This window comes from Dermacentor albipictus, chromosome 6 (assembly GCF_038994185.2).
Source record: "Dermacentor albipictus isolate Rhodes 1998 colony chromosome 6, USDA_Dalb.pri_finalv2, whole genome shotgun sequence".
Lineage (NCBI taxonomy): Eukaryota > Metazoa > Arthropoda > Arachnida > Ixodida > Ixodidae > Dermacentor > Dermacentor albipictus.
The window spans coordinates 69,829,100-69,845,125 of NC_091826.1; the positions used below are offsets into that span (position 1 = coordinate 69,829,100).

General features: G+C 44.0%; 1 protein-coding gene and 1 long non-coding RNA gene across 2 annotated transcripts; both read right to left on the reverse strand.

Annotated features, from left to right (window-relative positions):
- Positions 1-3,848: 3,848 nt before the first annotated feature.
- Positions 3,849-14,080, reverse strand: LOC135910501 (zinc finger protein OZF-like). The gene is made up of 3 exons (XM_070540807.1): positions 13,870-14,080; positions 6,791-7,244; positions 3,849-5,538 (listed from the first exon to the last, which is right to left on the reverse strand). The coding sequence occupies exons 1-3, from the start codon at positions 14,024-14,026 to the stop codon at positions 5,208-5,210; spliced, it is 942 nt and encodes a 313-aa protein (XP_070396908.1). The 5' UTR covers positions 14,027-14,080; the 3' UTR covers positions 3,849-5,207.
- On the reverse strand, positions 7,372-10,675 carry LOC139061172 (uncharacterized). Its single transcript, XR_011515236.1, has 2 exons — positions 10,633-10,675; positions 7,372-9,157 (listed from the first exon to the last, which is right to left on the reverse strand). It is a non-coding gene; the product is annotated as an uncharacterized lncRNA (long non-coding RNA).
- Positions 14,081-16,026: the final 1,946 nt, after the last annotated feature.

Consider the following 16,026-nt stretch of genomic DNA (forward strand, 5'->3'; position numbering starts at 1 on the left):
TAAAACTCAGGCAAACACAAACATGCATCCAACAAGTGCATCCAGTCTGGCGGAGGTTCCTGCGCAGCATGCACACTTCTTATATAAGCAGCACTTTCGCGAAAGAAGGATTTTGTAGATCTCGGGCTTTCGGCATGGTGATGACACAGTCTACTTCTCTATGGGCTATATAAACCAAGTACTTTGAACATGTCATAGGGAGGACCACCCGTGACCTTAAATGGTGGAAACCTAATTGAATATGGAGTCATGTCAATGTCCTTTTTAAGCATCCGTTAGAGAATGTCCCCAAAAAATACAGCCTCCCTACAGTCTATGAAACAGTGATCTATGGTTTCGGCACGTGGACAGAGTCGACAGTTTGTTGACCACGGCACAAAGCAACCCCTCCAATTGAACCAAGTTTTAACAGGGAGTGTTTATGAATGTAATTTTTAAAAAATCTTTTTACTCCAGCAGGTACACACATTTTTCGGACGCGCTTACGTACATCCTGATAAGGTCGGCTGAAATAAGGCACACAATACAAAGGATCTGGGAAAATAGAGCCCACCAGTGCCGCAGAAATTGCTTTTCAACTCCCAGTGAACACATACTCCAGGCTGAATCTAACTTTCAAGAAAAGAAATGTGTCAACAACCTCCTTGAGAAAGCCCCAAGGAGCCTGTGGGACATCTTTGGCATTTGATGACACTACTATATTAGGAACATAATGAACTAAACGGAGTTGCAACATTTCATGCAAAAACGGATGGTCACTGTCTCAAAAGAAAAACAGGCGAGAAACAATTCGCCTGACGAAGAGGTGGACTAATCCTAGATAACCACGTTCAAGGGGGAGGAACAGATTGTAGCGCCGCATCGATTCACAACTCGAACTCCAAATAAATGTTGCAAATACGCGATGCAGTGCCTGAAGGCGAAGTCGTGAGCAGTGCAGTACTTGCAGCACATACATAAGACCGGAAGCTAAGAACACGTTGCACACTTCCGTACGAATGAACATTGACAAATTCTGCCCTCGCCATGAATTCACTTTACGTTGAATTTTGCCAACTTCTCCCGGCCAATGGGCGTTGCTATTTCTATACTGTGAGAGAGGTACACCTAAATAATGCAGATCTTTCCATTGAATGCCTGCGTAATGTGATGGCATTGTGGCCCATAATCCAAACCAAAATCCTGAACTTTTTTTAAAGTTAACGCTTGCACCAGAAGCCACACAAAATTCTTCTGTAATTGCAAGAGCAGTCTTTACACTCTTTTTATTGGTACAAAAAAAGGCCACGTCTTCTGCATACGCTAGAACTCGTTAGAACCTCATTAGTCAGTAATTTAAACCCTTGGAAATTTTGTTCTTTAAGAATGCCCATACAAAGTGGCTCTAAATACAAGCAGAACAGAAGTGGTGACAAGGGGCATCCTTGTCGTACTGATGATAAAAGCCTAATCGGATCGGAGAGAGAGCCATTCTCTATTAGCCTTGTTGAGCCATTAGCATAACATATCCCGACACCTCTAACGAGCAGGGATCCGATATTTATATGCTCTAGTACAGTAAACAGGAACGAGTGATTCACCCTGTCGAACGCCTTAGCAAGATCTAGCTGTACCACTGCCAACTGTCCAATCCCCTCAGCTACACACTCTAGCACCGATCTCGCAACGTGAATGTTCGTCTGAATGGACCAGCCCCACGATTGATGATCACCGACCACAGATCTAATTACAACTTCCAAACGGTTAGCTAATACCTTAGCAAAAATTTTATAATCCACATTGCATAAGGAGGTACGCCGATATCCGTCAACTTTTTGCAATTTAGTCTCATCATCGCTTTTGGCTATAAGGACGGTGTGTCCTTTGTATATTGTGGCGGTTAGGTACCCTACTTCCAAGGCCTCACGGTACACCTGAAGTAATAATGGCGATAAGAGGGAACGAAAACACTGATAAAATTCGGCAGTAAGGCCATCCGAGCTGGGCGTCTTGCCCTTCGCTAACGAATCGATGCATGCAGTTACCGCATTAATATCAATGTTTTCATCTGTATAATCGTTACCATCCTGATTTAACTGGGGCAGCAGCGATGCAATTTTTTTGGCAGCATCTGTATCCAATGGCTTATGGTCTCGAAATAGTTTTTGGTTTGGTTTGCATTGTTCTATAAAGCACTTTGTGCCTTATGCCTCATCAGCAGAAAAGCAACTTATTGTCCATTGCTCTCTATGCAAAGGTTATGGCTTAATTCTCTGTTACAACAGCTGCTCGAACGCAAGAATGCGCAAGTCGAACGCAAGAATGCTCACTTACCTAGTAGTGGGTGCGCATTAAAGAAACGCAGCTCGTCAGAACTAATCCAGCAGAGCCATTTGCTATGAAGAAGGGTGTATGTAGGATGGGGCTTGTTGGTAAAACATGCTTTAAAGTTTGAATAACAGCGCAAGGACAGCAGGGAGGACAGAGTGCTATCTCTACTGTCCCCTCTGCTGTTATTGAAACTTTAAAGCATCTGCTATGGCATCTCTCATAGATGCCATCCTGCACTGACATGTTCAAACATAATAAAATCTGTGTTCCTGGAACTTTGAATCATTGCATGTTGTTTTCCTATCACTTTTATGAAACGCCTGCAGCTAATGCTATGATGCTTCTAAGAGCTTCCTTGTGGCGTGTTTTATTAGTGGCGTGTCTAACTGCTTTGATTCACGGCACCCCATGGCGATGCGATCTTGGACGTCATGATCAGCAGATGCAGCTATGCACAAATAGTGTGTGTAGACCGGGACTGCAAAGATCAAATTCTTTTTTTGTCTTTTTGAGAATGCAGACAAGTATTACTCATTCATTCAACTTTATATGAGCATTTATATTACAGAGAATGTTCTCATGATAATTAAATTGGTCAATAATTGTTGGCACACTTGGCTGCTTGCGATGTAGGCACATGAGGACATGGCAAAGGAGAGAGCAAGCTGTTTTACATTATTGTTTGTGAAACCTGATTGTAAATTCCCTGCTGCACGACTGCAATACATTTGACTCGCATGCTCACAAGAGCCTTATCTACAGATCAGCAATGTTTTATCAAGTTCTAAATGTGTTTCAGTGTCCTTTAAGGCTTATATTCAGTTAAACCGCAATATGACGAACTTCAATATAAGAAAATTCTCGATATAATGAAGTATTTACCTTTTCATAACCTCTTGGCCATAAAACACCACGTATTTAGAACTTCAATATAATGAAGTGTGTTTCTATGCAATTTCAGTATAACGAAATTTCACTGCCACTGCAAGAGAATGTCGAGATAAGAAATAGAAACTTCTGCGGACGCAGACGGTCAAATGATTGAATTAAAGTGGCTTCTTGTAAACGCACCTCTAAAATAGCGCGTTGCGCGACAAGAGCGACTGTCAAAGTGGATTCGCATCACGCTCCGTATAAAATCCAAGTGCGATAAGATCCTATCGTGCACCGCGCACTGTTTGCTTGAGAGAGAAAGTGCGTGAGGGTGAGACAAGAAAGATGGTGGCTTCACGAGTGCAGCCTTCACACACAAGCAAAGCGAAATACTGGCAAGGGAGCGAGCTTGCGATCAAGCGCGCGCGAGGGGGGGGATACGGGGAAGGGGGCGGCGGAGTGGGGGTTAAGTTCGCGCGTTGCTCGATTTCTGTCGGGCGTCTCGACCGCGGCTGCGCACAGTGTAAGCGCAGTTCAGTGCATACGCAGCTGCATACCCTGCTTTAGAGGCACTTCTGCCGCATACGTGTGCGTAGAGTGGGCGTGGCACCGTGTACGCTGTCTTCCCACGCGTTTAGTATTGCAGGTTACGTAACCTCGAGTTTCGGTGACCTGGTAGAGCAAGAGGCAGAGGAAGAGTTCATTCCGTGTTGCCGGCGCTTTTCCTAATAGAGTCGTCCCAGTGCGGGCGACGCTCAGCCGTGGGGCGGAGCACACGCAAAAGCGTGGCTGGATGCGCTTAATTTGTACTGCCGTTGTGAATATCGTCGAGTTACGTGGCATGAAACCGCATCATTTGTCACCGACTTCCAAATTTATCAAAATGGTTTTCTCCTTCAGATTTGCTTTCTCGCTTGCCCGATAATTCGGAAAATTCTGCAGCCCCTTCCTGTGCAAGGCAAATGGATTGGCGACTGTACTATTTGCATAAAAGGTCGACTTTCAATACAACTTAATTTTGATATAACGAAGCTAATTACCGATTTTACAGACATTGTTATATCGAGTTTTATTTGTATTTTGTTATATGCAGCATTATAAATAATCCGAAGTTACCCAGAATCACCTTCAAGGGTATTGCCAGGGCAGTACGCTCACAAGGCTCTACTCAGTTGCTTGCCGTCGTGTTGGAGCGCCTGCCTTTTTTCTATTTGTTAGCTTCAGATGTGCACCTGAGTGATCTCTTTGTTTGCTTTATCATTCTGCTTAATAAGCGTATACACTACAGTGCATAGACATTGAAAAATATGTCAAGGTAAGGCTTTGCAGAAAAGTCAGCTTATCCGTAGGAACTACTCATTCCCAAAGTTCAGCGTGAAAAGTGATGAGGAACAGCGAGGATTTTAAGAAAATTGTAAACAAACGAAACAAACAAGCCCAAAGAAAGCAATGTTGATGCATGAGAAATTTTTGACAACTTTTTATGGCACTCTACCATGGCTTCTGATTACTTTTATTCTTCTGTGCAAATGTGATAGTTAAATAATCTTACAGTTTATATATATATTCTGTTGCAATGCTGACGTCAATATACTAATCGTATGTAACATCCGGAAACCTCCACTGGCTTCTGTTGTTGGCTCAGCTATTGCTGCAGAAGAACTGTATATTCGAACTCTGCAAGAAATAAAGATGGGGATGACTTTCCTCGTGAAACCAATCAGCCTATCGTGCTTCAATACTCCTCATTTTGGAATAACAACAAGCCAGCCCCCCAAGGCTTGTTTATGCATGAACAAGCCTTCAAAAGAGGTAGCATTTGCTGTGCTTCAGGTGTAGGGATGACATATTACAACTTGTATGTCATTAGCTCGCACACAGTCTGTGCAAATTCTGCAAAGAGAAAGAAAAATATGTAACCAATGCCTTTACTTCCGTGAGATGTTTACACAGACCACATCCGGTAGGCACTAATTGCTGAAGTGGACATTTAAATCTTGACCAAAGACATGTGCTGCAGAAGCCTAGGAGTCTGATGGCTGGAAGTTAGTTTTATCTCCGTGCTTCCGCATGTGTACAGCCAAGTGGGTCCGGCGCACAAACTTCTTCGTGCAGATGTTACAGCTGAACGGCCGTTCGCCCGTATGTATCTTTCGGTGCTGAGCCAGGTGGCACTTCTGGAGGAAGGCCTTGTTGCATTCCGGGCACTTGTGACGCCGAACTTCCTCGTGCCCCTTCTTGTGCCTCGCCAGCTCCACCTCGAAGACGAAAGCGGCATCGCACTGGTCGCACGCAAAGGGGGCACGCCGATCGTGGTTGCGCAGGTGCCTTGACAGCTGCTGCCGGGTGGGAAACCTGAGACCAAGATGAGAGTGTAAACTTGCAGCTGAGTAGACACAACATGTAAGACTTGTGATAATTCGAAATGCCACTCAAGTCAAACAACTATCAAAAGTTTGGTGGGCGCTGTGTATTCAATGCAAAAGTGAGCTGTTGGCCGAAGTGGTGCATGTCCATATGCAGAGATAACAAAAAGATACTGGGTAAAATATTCTTGCTATAATTCTTGCGATCTCTCGCACTGCTAACATACTCAGTCATCCTATTCATTTACATGTTGTTAATTCTTGTTAATTTATTCATTTATGTGTTGTTTGGAATTGAATAGCTACACCTCTGTATAATGACTCTATGCACATGGCTCTATGCAAAGACATTATCTATTCAAAGCCACACCTTTAAGATGCTTTAATTTGATGCTAAAGTAGGTTTGGTAGGGCTGGATCTGGTATCATCATTATTTGACACCGTTGCATACATTTAATCTATGTACATGTAGATATGTGTATGTGCAGTTCGTTGTTGTTTAACGGGTTATAACTATTGTTTTATAGCTAAAATGTTTGTGCAATTGATGCAAGACAGGGTGGCTGCTTAGATATGTTGATGAGGTTGCCTGTCTGCTACTGTTCATGATTAGAACCTTCCTACCACAAAGTTTAGCCTCAACTTGACAAAGTTGGTGGGACCTGAACATTATTTCTGATAATCCGAGAACATTGTTAAACTGGAAACACTCGAAATGCTTACACGATACATTACATTTGCTCATAAACAAAAAGGATCTAATTATCTCTGCATATGCAGTTATAATTTGCTGCGTGCATTTGGTGTTACTTCATGGGAGAGGCAAATATTCGAAAAAAGTACCAGCACGCATCTTTAAAGGCGTAAAAACAGTGCCACACCCTTCTTGCACTTAGCAGATAGCAAGTGTGGAGGTCAGAAAACACTTCAAAGGCAATTTAATTTGATACTAAAGTACGTCTGACATGTCGTATCATCAACATTACCATGACGTCATGACATGCTGCCAAATTAGGAGATGCCGCATAGTAATAAGGATAGGCATGATGATGATGGCAGCACATTAGGTTTAATGAACATGGGTCCCGGAATCAAAAGCACTTCCTTAAAGAAAACATTCCATAAAATCAAGGTTCAATAAACTAAAGTTTGACTATAATTGCTTAGGGCAGGTGCAATGTGCAAGGTCAAAGGCATTTGATTAAAAAAAGCAAAGAAAGACATCATTGGAACAACGTACACCATGGGACACAGGTGGCAGTAGAATGTCGGCTGCTCGGTGTGAAACCAGACGTGCTTTCGAAGCAGGGCCGCATGGTTGAAGGACTTGTAGCAGATCAAGCAACGGTGCTGCTGCTTGTCGACGTGGGTGCTCCCGTGCTCCAACAGACCTTCGCTACGCGGAAAGCTGGCCCCACAGTGACTGCACCAGAACTTCCACTCGCGTCCATGCGCTACGGAGTGTTGGAGCAGGCGTTGATCGGTGTTGAAGACCTCGTGGCACATCTCGCATTCGTAACGACGGGCACTTTCCCCAACACATTCAAGGTCTCGGCGGCTGCTTGCCGTCTGCGAACTGTCGCTCCCGGTAGCCGCTTCAAATTCATCTTCAACAGCAGCTGGAACAGCTGGAGCAGTTGGAACAGGTGGCGGCTCCTCCTTAACGATTTGTATGAACCCTGGGCCTAAATACTCTGCAAGTTTGAAAAACAGATCCTGATGTTCTTGAATAAGGCTTGTGTTGGTGGTAGTTAGTAAGTCATTAATTTGATAACACGCTGCAAAGGTTTATGAGACACACAACAGGGACATGAACCAAAAAAGCATTTCTAACAACTGGTTTATTTCATAAAGAACAGGGGAAGCAGATGCATGCACGAAAACAGCCACGCACAGGGAACGGCGCTCTAGACATAAAAAACTGGAAGAAAAAAAAAAAAGACACGTAACAGTGAATGGTGGATTGTAGAAAGCTCAATCACACGTTACCTTATCATTTAATGCTATATCAGTTTCTTCTTAGGAATCAGCATGGTGCAAGAAACATTTCAATGATACTTTGCACTGCTGGCATTATAGCGTGTTTTTTTGATGAAACAAGATGTGAAGTATAAAAAATAGGGGAGATGTTGCGAAGATTAACTTTGGTAGCATTGAATGAAAGTTGCTTAGTTGTCATGGCAATTTAACAACAGGAAACTTAGCAACAGCATCATTCCTTTTTTTTGGGCTGCTGGATTATGCCAGCATTTGAAGAGGTCTGAAATGTTTAGTCTTTGCCATGCCTTGTGAATCCAATACATAAGTATGCTATATGGTAGTTAGTTGTACTTGCTTATAATGAAACTGTGCAGCCTAGAGCACAAATAAACAAAGCTACTGATGTCAGATGATCCTTTCACAATCTTTCAAACAAAGAGGCATGCTTGCTAGTGCTACATGATGACCTTAGGAAACCATTGTGCTACGTTAGCTATCAATTGTATTTGAGTGCTACCAAAAGTACAGTACAACATACACACAACTAAGGAAAAAGGGCATGCAAGACACTTCTTTTGTTCAAGCGTCAGTGAAAGGAAGAAAGTTTAGTCATTGTAAGATTGTGGCAGCTGCTCTGCCTCATGTAGCACTGAGAAAAACAAATATGACAGAAAGAGAAATCGCATGACCAGGCAATCAACTATGAAGGAGAGCTAGAAAGAGAAATCCCAATATGGTTTTATGTTGGATGAACAACAATGACAATCGGTACCTACATATGATTCTGGAACATAAACACCATGAAAGAGGTCCAAACCTTACTGACGTGAATTGAGCAGTGTGCTATGTACTTGTGACCTAGGGAGTACATCTGTCAATAGGCGACTTGCTGAAATCTTAAAGTTGGCATCCCAGCAGAAAGCTTCCTTCCAACCAAGAACTATTGTCTAGAGATCCAATTCTGTATTACATTACATAAACAAAAGGGGAAAGCCATTTGGCCTCAATAAATGGATTATACTTCTCAATGGTCTGAGCCATGACAATTGCTGCCTTCTTTGCAAGAGGTTAGAGATGGATTTTTACTAAAGAAAACAGAGAGATGACAATGTTTTAAAGGACAGGAGTGACAGAATTATGTTATCAGCAGGAATAAAATTTAAGATTACAACTCTGAAAAAGAAAGATGTTTGAAGTAGCATGCTTCCAACTATGCATTACTGATCTATGGCTTTCAACTCGTGCTTTCCCTTGAGACAAAAATATGGTTTGAGGACGACAGTTCTCGGTTGGAGCTTTGCAGGGACAACTTATTTACAGAATATTGCAAAACACTGATTCCAAAGTGAAGTTAAAAGCTGTAAGGAGACTGTGCCTCTTGGCTTTTATGTTCCAAGAATTTTGCAACCACCAATGCATAAGCAACAAGGTATTTCAAGCCCTTTTGTTTTGTGAGCATGTCTATAGAACTGATCATCCTGTAGCCCAATATTTAGTAGATGCAGCCATCTTGCACAAGTGATGTGCGGCCCAGGTTTGTCAATACTGCAGAAACATGAGGGGGACACGAAGTAGGTTGCCACTTGCAAGTCTGCAACTGTCACATTCCACAAATTTCGGTATGCCTCTGTAAATGAAGCAAACAACTCCCGTGAGTGGAAGTCTTTTCAAGGTGTACAAATGCAAGTCATGCTACATATCTTATGAAAGCTAAACAAGGCAAAAGCTTCACAGGCAGATGAGGAGCTGAAGTGACAAATTGTGGCCAAACAAGGGAAGTCCTAGCTTAGAGCCAACATTTTGACAAAAGAATTTGTCTTTGTTGCTCTGAAGACAAGCCCCGTGTTGGAACACCGACTCTCAGCTGGGGCTTCTTTGTCCGGCCAGCTATTGATCATATTAGGTATTATCAAGATATATATATATACATATATATAGTTTTAGTATAGTAGCAGATAACTGCTATATGGAAAAACGATTGGAAAACAGCGCCGCAGTAGCTCAATTGGTAGAGCATCGCACGCGTAATGCGAACATGTGGGATCATTCCCCACCAGTGACAAGTTGTTTTTTCATACACTTTCATTTCTATTAATTTATCATTTCTTTATTTCAGTTAGGAAGTACAATTTCCTCTCTGTTGTCCTTGGCGTCTTTGTTAGCTTCTTATGATATGATCAATAAAAATTGGGCCCCTCGGTTAAGCCCCTTTCTTCTCGTTCATATGTATAACACAAACAGTTCCAAAACTACTCAAATGAATTGGTTAGCTTCCAGGTTCACCTGCATTCGATACAGTGGCTTAATACAGGGACTACTGCACATTTATAAAACAGCTACAGTGTGATTACATGTCACACTTCCATGTAATTATGTGCAATAAGCATTCTGATTGGTTGTTTATAATTCACATTTCAGTTAGTGCCGATAGTACATAACAATAATTGAATACGAGATATTCACGTATAATGGCATTATTGTAGAGTGCTAATTAACACTCAAAGTGCCACAAGAAATTAGTGACCCGATGTCACAATTACAGGACTTTAGTACACCACCAGCAAGAGACTAAAAACTGCACAGGTAAGCTGGGTCAAACACGCAAGTTGTCTGCTCGTGCTTACATGATGTCCAGATGCTGACCTCTGCAAAACATGCCTTGAACAGTTTAGAACTGGAGCAGTCATGATTTTCTGCAAGCCGATGTGTCAAGGGTTCAAAAGGACCGAGATTGCCAACGAAATCATTTACCCCCAACTGCAACTTTCCATCTGCACAGCACCACATGAAACTCTTCCATGTGCTTCTTGCACAGATTACCTATACAACCATTACAAAACTAATCTAGAGCGGAGAAGTTGGGTGCTATCACGAATCAAAAGTGGAGATGTCCACTAGGCCAAAAGTCTCGCATGTTACTTGAGATAAAGGGTCAAAGTGGAGACAACATGCAGCAAGGGCACAAGTTTACTTGCATGCTCTGAGCTATCGATAAGGTTGTTAAATCTGAGCAGGATTGCTGCACAAGCTTCTTACAGATGTTGTAATTTAATTACTGTTCTCTCTTTCAGAACCTTTCAATACCCCACCAGAAGGCCTCACCAAAAGAAGGCATATGGGCACTGATGTGTTTTACAGTGCCCTGTAAAACCGGTGACCCTGCTGCAGGGTCACCGGTGACTGCATGTTGACACAGGCTGCCCCTTTTCCTGTGTGCAAAGGACTTTCCTGTCATGATTTCCTATGTGGCCAAAATGCTGCAGCTGCATCAGACCTGCACACTGAGGCACAACAAGATGAGAAATGCGGCGCAGAAACCATAAGGACTAAAGCCATTGACAGGTCAAGAATGCTGCGGTGAGTGTTCTTTGAAGGAAACGTGTATGCATACATGCACCAGCAAACCACTTTGTCTTCGGTAGGCCTCTGCTTTATTTGTATGCACGTCCCTGCCTTCGCTTTCAGTGGATGCCTCATTGCCAAGAAACCATGCGCCCTGCTGGGAGATCTTTTTGCATGTCAAGTGCGAGCCATAGGTCTGTGAAGGGGTCATTTGGCCTATTCAGCCATTCCTAGTACATCTGTACAGTGGCAAGCATTCATACATCATAAGTGGGGGAATGGCAAGGAGGTAAATTGTGCAGACAAGGTCAGTGAAATCTTAATCCCTCTTACAAACGACTTGTTTGTTCAGGTCTTCATTCCCATCACTTGGAGGTTTTGGCTATTTGTGGACTTGCCCAAAGTTGCTAAATAGCTACAATGCCTTTGTGCCAGTGGCATCTGTAAGGGCACTATTTCTTTAAAGCATGGAAGCAGATAAATGGTAGGCACATATCACAATTTTTAGGGAGAGCCATCTCCTGCATTCTTCACTTTGCTGCACTCGCTGCAGCAAAGAGAGACCGGCAGGTACAACTTTATTTTGCCAAAGCAGTCTGTACAGTGTAGAGAAAAAAAAGTTGATGTAGTCACAGAAGCAGAAAGAGAAATGACAATGTATTAAGCTAACAGATAACCTACACAGTGGAGCGAAGGCTATGGCTTGTGTCATCCAATCAGTAACGAGTGCCGACTGTATTCCAGAGAAAGGTGACGAGCTCGCCCATCTTGCACTACTAATTCTTTCACGAAGATTTTGTCCATTAAAGCATTGTGTGGGGGCCATCAGATGTGCAAAGAAGCTCTTCCTGTGCTTGGCTGACGTGACTTTTAGCTTTCACTGCACAATTAGTAAAATAAGGTAGAGAGAAGGTCACTGCAAAGTTAGAGATACACTAAGCCATAAAACCTGTCAGGTGAAGTTGCTATGTTACTCTAGTTAAACAACAAATACATCTCCCTAGAGAAACTTGAGGTACAGCAAGCAAGAAAACAGCACAAAATTAAAGCACTTGCAGCAATGCTACGATCAGATTGGAACAACAGCCCCCAACTTTGTCAGCGTCATTCAGTAACTGTATTCCCATGGGTCCCTGCCTGTGGTGTTAATGACTTTGTCTAACACAGCGGTCAGCATAGATAGGGGCATGAAAGAATGAAAAAGACCAGGAAGGAGCAACAAGTGACAATTTTGAAAGTCAGTCATAAAGAATATAAAGGGAAGGCTCATGAGAAAAATGCTCTTACCACGTGAAAGGTTGGTTGTAATTTCTAGTAGTCGAGCGAGTGGAGAGTATGGTGAAGAGTAGGGCGCAGATCAGGTGGTGACAACCAATAGTGCTGAGGGCATCACCAAAAACTACCTCAAACCAAACATTGCCTTGACAGGTAAGGAATCTAGTTTACTATAAGGGTCCTGCCACCATGGAGGGCCTATTTCCAGAGTCAATGCGCAGATGAGCCCCAAAGGAAAGCAGGGGCAGTATTAGTGGAGTTTGGCATATTGAGACTAACTGCCCGATGTCATTAGTTTCAGCTAGTTTTCTTTTTTTTCCATTCCCCCATGGATGAGAGGCACATGAGCACCAATGTTGTCAGGTTAGGAGAAGTTATGGTTGAGAGTTGCGAAAAATACAGGGGTACTGATTGACTCACAAGACCTAGCATATTATTTAGTGAATATAGTATTACAGATTACTGTTAATAATTGTCTCAGTAAAAGGCAGTCTGCATGTTGTACCTAGGTGCATGATGTGCATAGTGCTGCATATATTATTTAATATATAGTAGTATAAAAGAATGTCAGTTTGAGTAATAGGCTCATGTTGAAGGCACTCCTACTTTACAGACGGTAGACACAACAGTTACAACCAAACTATTAGGAATGGTAGCAACTTATACTAAAATCATCTGTAAATAAAAACTCGTTCCAAGCATATACGCATATACAACACACACAATGTGAAAAAAAAAAAAAGATGTAGGAAAGCTAGTCACTGCCTAGGTGGACAAAAATGGTAAAACCATGGGGCTACGAAATGCGAGTTTGGAAAATTCACATAATGAAGGTGCAGAAATAAAAGCCTCAACACAGCACATGTTAACTTAGCACAGACATTTATGAAGTACCTACAGCATAAGGATGAGCCAAATAACGCACTCCACAACATCACAGCCACTTTGTGTAAACTTTGCAAAGTTTGTCTCAAGCTTGCATATGCGCGTGATGCACGTTTCTCTCTCTCTCTCTCTCTGGGGGGGAGGGCGCGCGGCATTGTGTGCGTATAGTAAATGGGCACGTTTAAGCGATCTTGGTTCGAGCTGGTTGATCATTTACGTCGAAGCTATAGAAAACGAGCGATATAGTAGACCGAGACTAAGGACAGTTCTGTCTGTGTTCCCGTCACCGTCGTATTCGTTTGACTAGATTCCAACAAAACGAGGTTCTTTTAATATTACGATCGCATCGCTGCTCCTCATCAGCAGACTACCTTGACGAGCAAGAGCAAGCGCACAAATGCGCGCAAACCCGTGAGGAATGGTGGAGCGGCACATGAAGAAACTGCAGCCGCAGAGGCGTGATCGAAGTAACGGAGATGGCAGCGCCTCACGCAGCGCGCCGTACTTTTGTTTTTCTCACGTTACGTGGTGCGCTGGACTTAGTAACGTTTAAAACACGCGGTGAACACGACATCCGCCGTAGTGAACAACTTGCTGCCACCTCACGATTCGAACCACTGTGACTCGCACGAAGGTTTACGACGAGTACGGCGACCAAGGAGCAGCGAGAAATCCAGGCCGTCTCGATGTGGGGATGAGCGCAGCGGCACGTACGCTGTGAAGCGGAACACTTGACATCCAGAGGAACGTGCTGCACGGGGTAACATGTCGCTCAGTTGTAAGCACGTAAACTTGTGAATGAAGCGCAGAAAACCGGGCTAACCGACTGTATGCTACCTTGAGCTGGAAGCCGTGCAGTCACAAAAAACCAGTGCAGTTGCCGTCGTGCCCTCACGAGTGCATCGAAAGCTACGGAACGCGTCAGCCAATGAGGAACGAGAATCGGCCGCGCGTCTCCGAACAATGCTCTGGAAAAGGAGGAGAGCGCGCCCATTGTCCGCCACTAATCCATCCGTGTCCCGCCCATTCGCTGCTATTCAATCGGCGTTGGTCGGTAGATACCATAGCCCTCCCCCTCTCTCCAAGCATTGCATTCTCCGAGAGCTGGCGAGAAGGAAGGAAGGCGATGGCAAGGGGAAACTTGGCGGGGGTCGCGTTTCTTCCTGGCGGAAAGAAAAGCAACGTCATATAAACGCCTGCGAAAGCACAAAAGAATAGGCTGTTTCGTTCCGCAGTTGTTCGCGAAGCGGTGTGGTGTTCCTAGCGTGACCTGAGATGTCCACTAATTATTAAAGAATTGCTTTATAATGAACACTGGCACTAGAGCTAAACCAAAACATGACGAAAGTTTCGGCGAGTGGAGGGAGAGAGAGAGGTGGAAGACAAGCGGCGAAATTGCGCTCGCTCTCTGTCGTCTGCTCGTCTTGCGAAAACGGTGAATTCAACACGAGCCGAGCTTCCGTCTATGTGACTTGCGAGGAATTATCTTGTCACCGGGCGAGCCTTTATGTCGAGCGGGAGCTGCCATCACACTTAAATGGATATGGTTTGCACAGTGTTTGTACAACATTTCGTGTTGTTTTAGAGCTTAGCTGAAGCGCCCGTTCCTGCGGAGAGCATCGGCGTTATCCCTTGGCGTCCTCGTAACCGAGTAAACGTAGTGTGCAGATGAAGGACGGCGATAGCGAAGAGAGCGCGAGGAAGCGGGAGAAGGAAAGCGTAGTGCCGCACAATACGAGCTTTGCGGCGACGATCGATGGCTACGAGATGGCGCCAGAGTAGTGCGCATCGTCTGCTCATCGACGTGCAGGACAGGCCCTGTCATCACATTTTTGAAGCTGGAAGTGCAGCCATGTTGACGTGTAGCCATCTCCCTGTGCTCCTGCAATCAGCTCGCCAGAGCAGATAAGCGCCAGCTTTGAACTTGCATTGCTACGAGCTTCGGGAAGTGTGTGCTGCTGATGCACGTCAGGACAAAGCCTACGAAACGTCTGTAATAGTTTTAGTGAAGCTGACACACTCCAGTGTTTTTCTGTGGCACGTTGAAGAAGGTGGAGAAGACTAGCACTGTGATTACTTGAGTGTGTCGACCTGTTGCTGGCTGACATAGCAGAGCCAAAACACAACTTTTAGGATTACACACTACACTCCAAAGTCAACTTGTCTTGCAAGCAGAATGTGTTGTGGGAAAGACACAAGCCAAAAAAATCTTAGAACGACACAAAGCTGAGCTAGTTCGTAAGGATTCATTATGCAAAAAAGAGGTGAGGCGTGCAGACAGCACACAAGAGTAGAGAAGTGGACAACACGAACACTGGCGTTCCTGTTGTCCACTTCTCTACTCTTGTGTCCTGTCTGCACGCCTCCCCTCTTTTGTGCAAAATATCTTATTTTTTTGTTGCTAAGGCAACATTGATGTTTGGCACACCAGTCCCAGTGCTGCTTTGCGAAGAGAGTGTGACTTCCGCCACACTCTCTTCAACTGATCCAGGCTAGCCGAGGCCTATTCTATGCTTTCTTTCTTCCATGGTTCACCGATGACGCCGTCGATATAGAAACAAAGCGCTTCATGAGCGGAGGTCCGTCTGTGGTGGCTGCTGTGAATCCTGCCCATGCGGCACCCATGCCCTGCTTCTCACGATCTCAGAGTTGACCATGGCTGCATTTTCACGGCTTAGCTCACATTGATGTGTGACACAACATGAAGGTCAATTCGCTTGCTGCTGCTGCAGCACTTCCTCGCTCCACTGTCTCGACAGAGAGTTTCTGCGGTCATCGAGTGAGATGTGTTCATACTTGTGTACTCATGACACCATGCTTGTTAATTTTTTTTGCATGCTTATGTTTACAAGTTTATATGGCTGATAAAACTAATATCCTTACTTCATATAGCTGCCCGCTAATTTGCTATTGCAGTCGATGCTTCGGCTTTCTGGAGAAATTGATACTTTTTTTCCCCCTTCTTTTTCGATTATTATGCTTGGGTGCACTTGC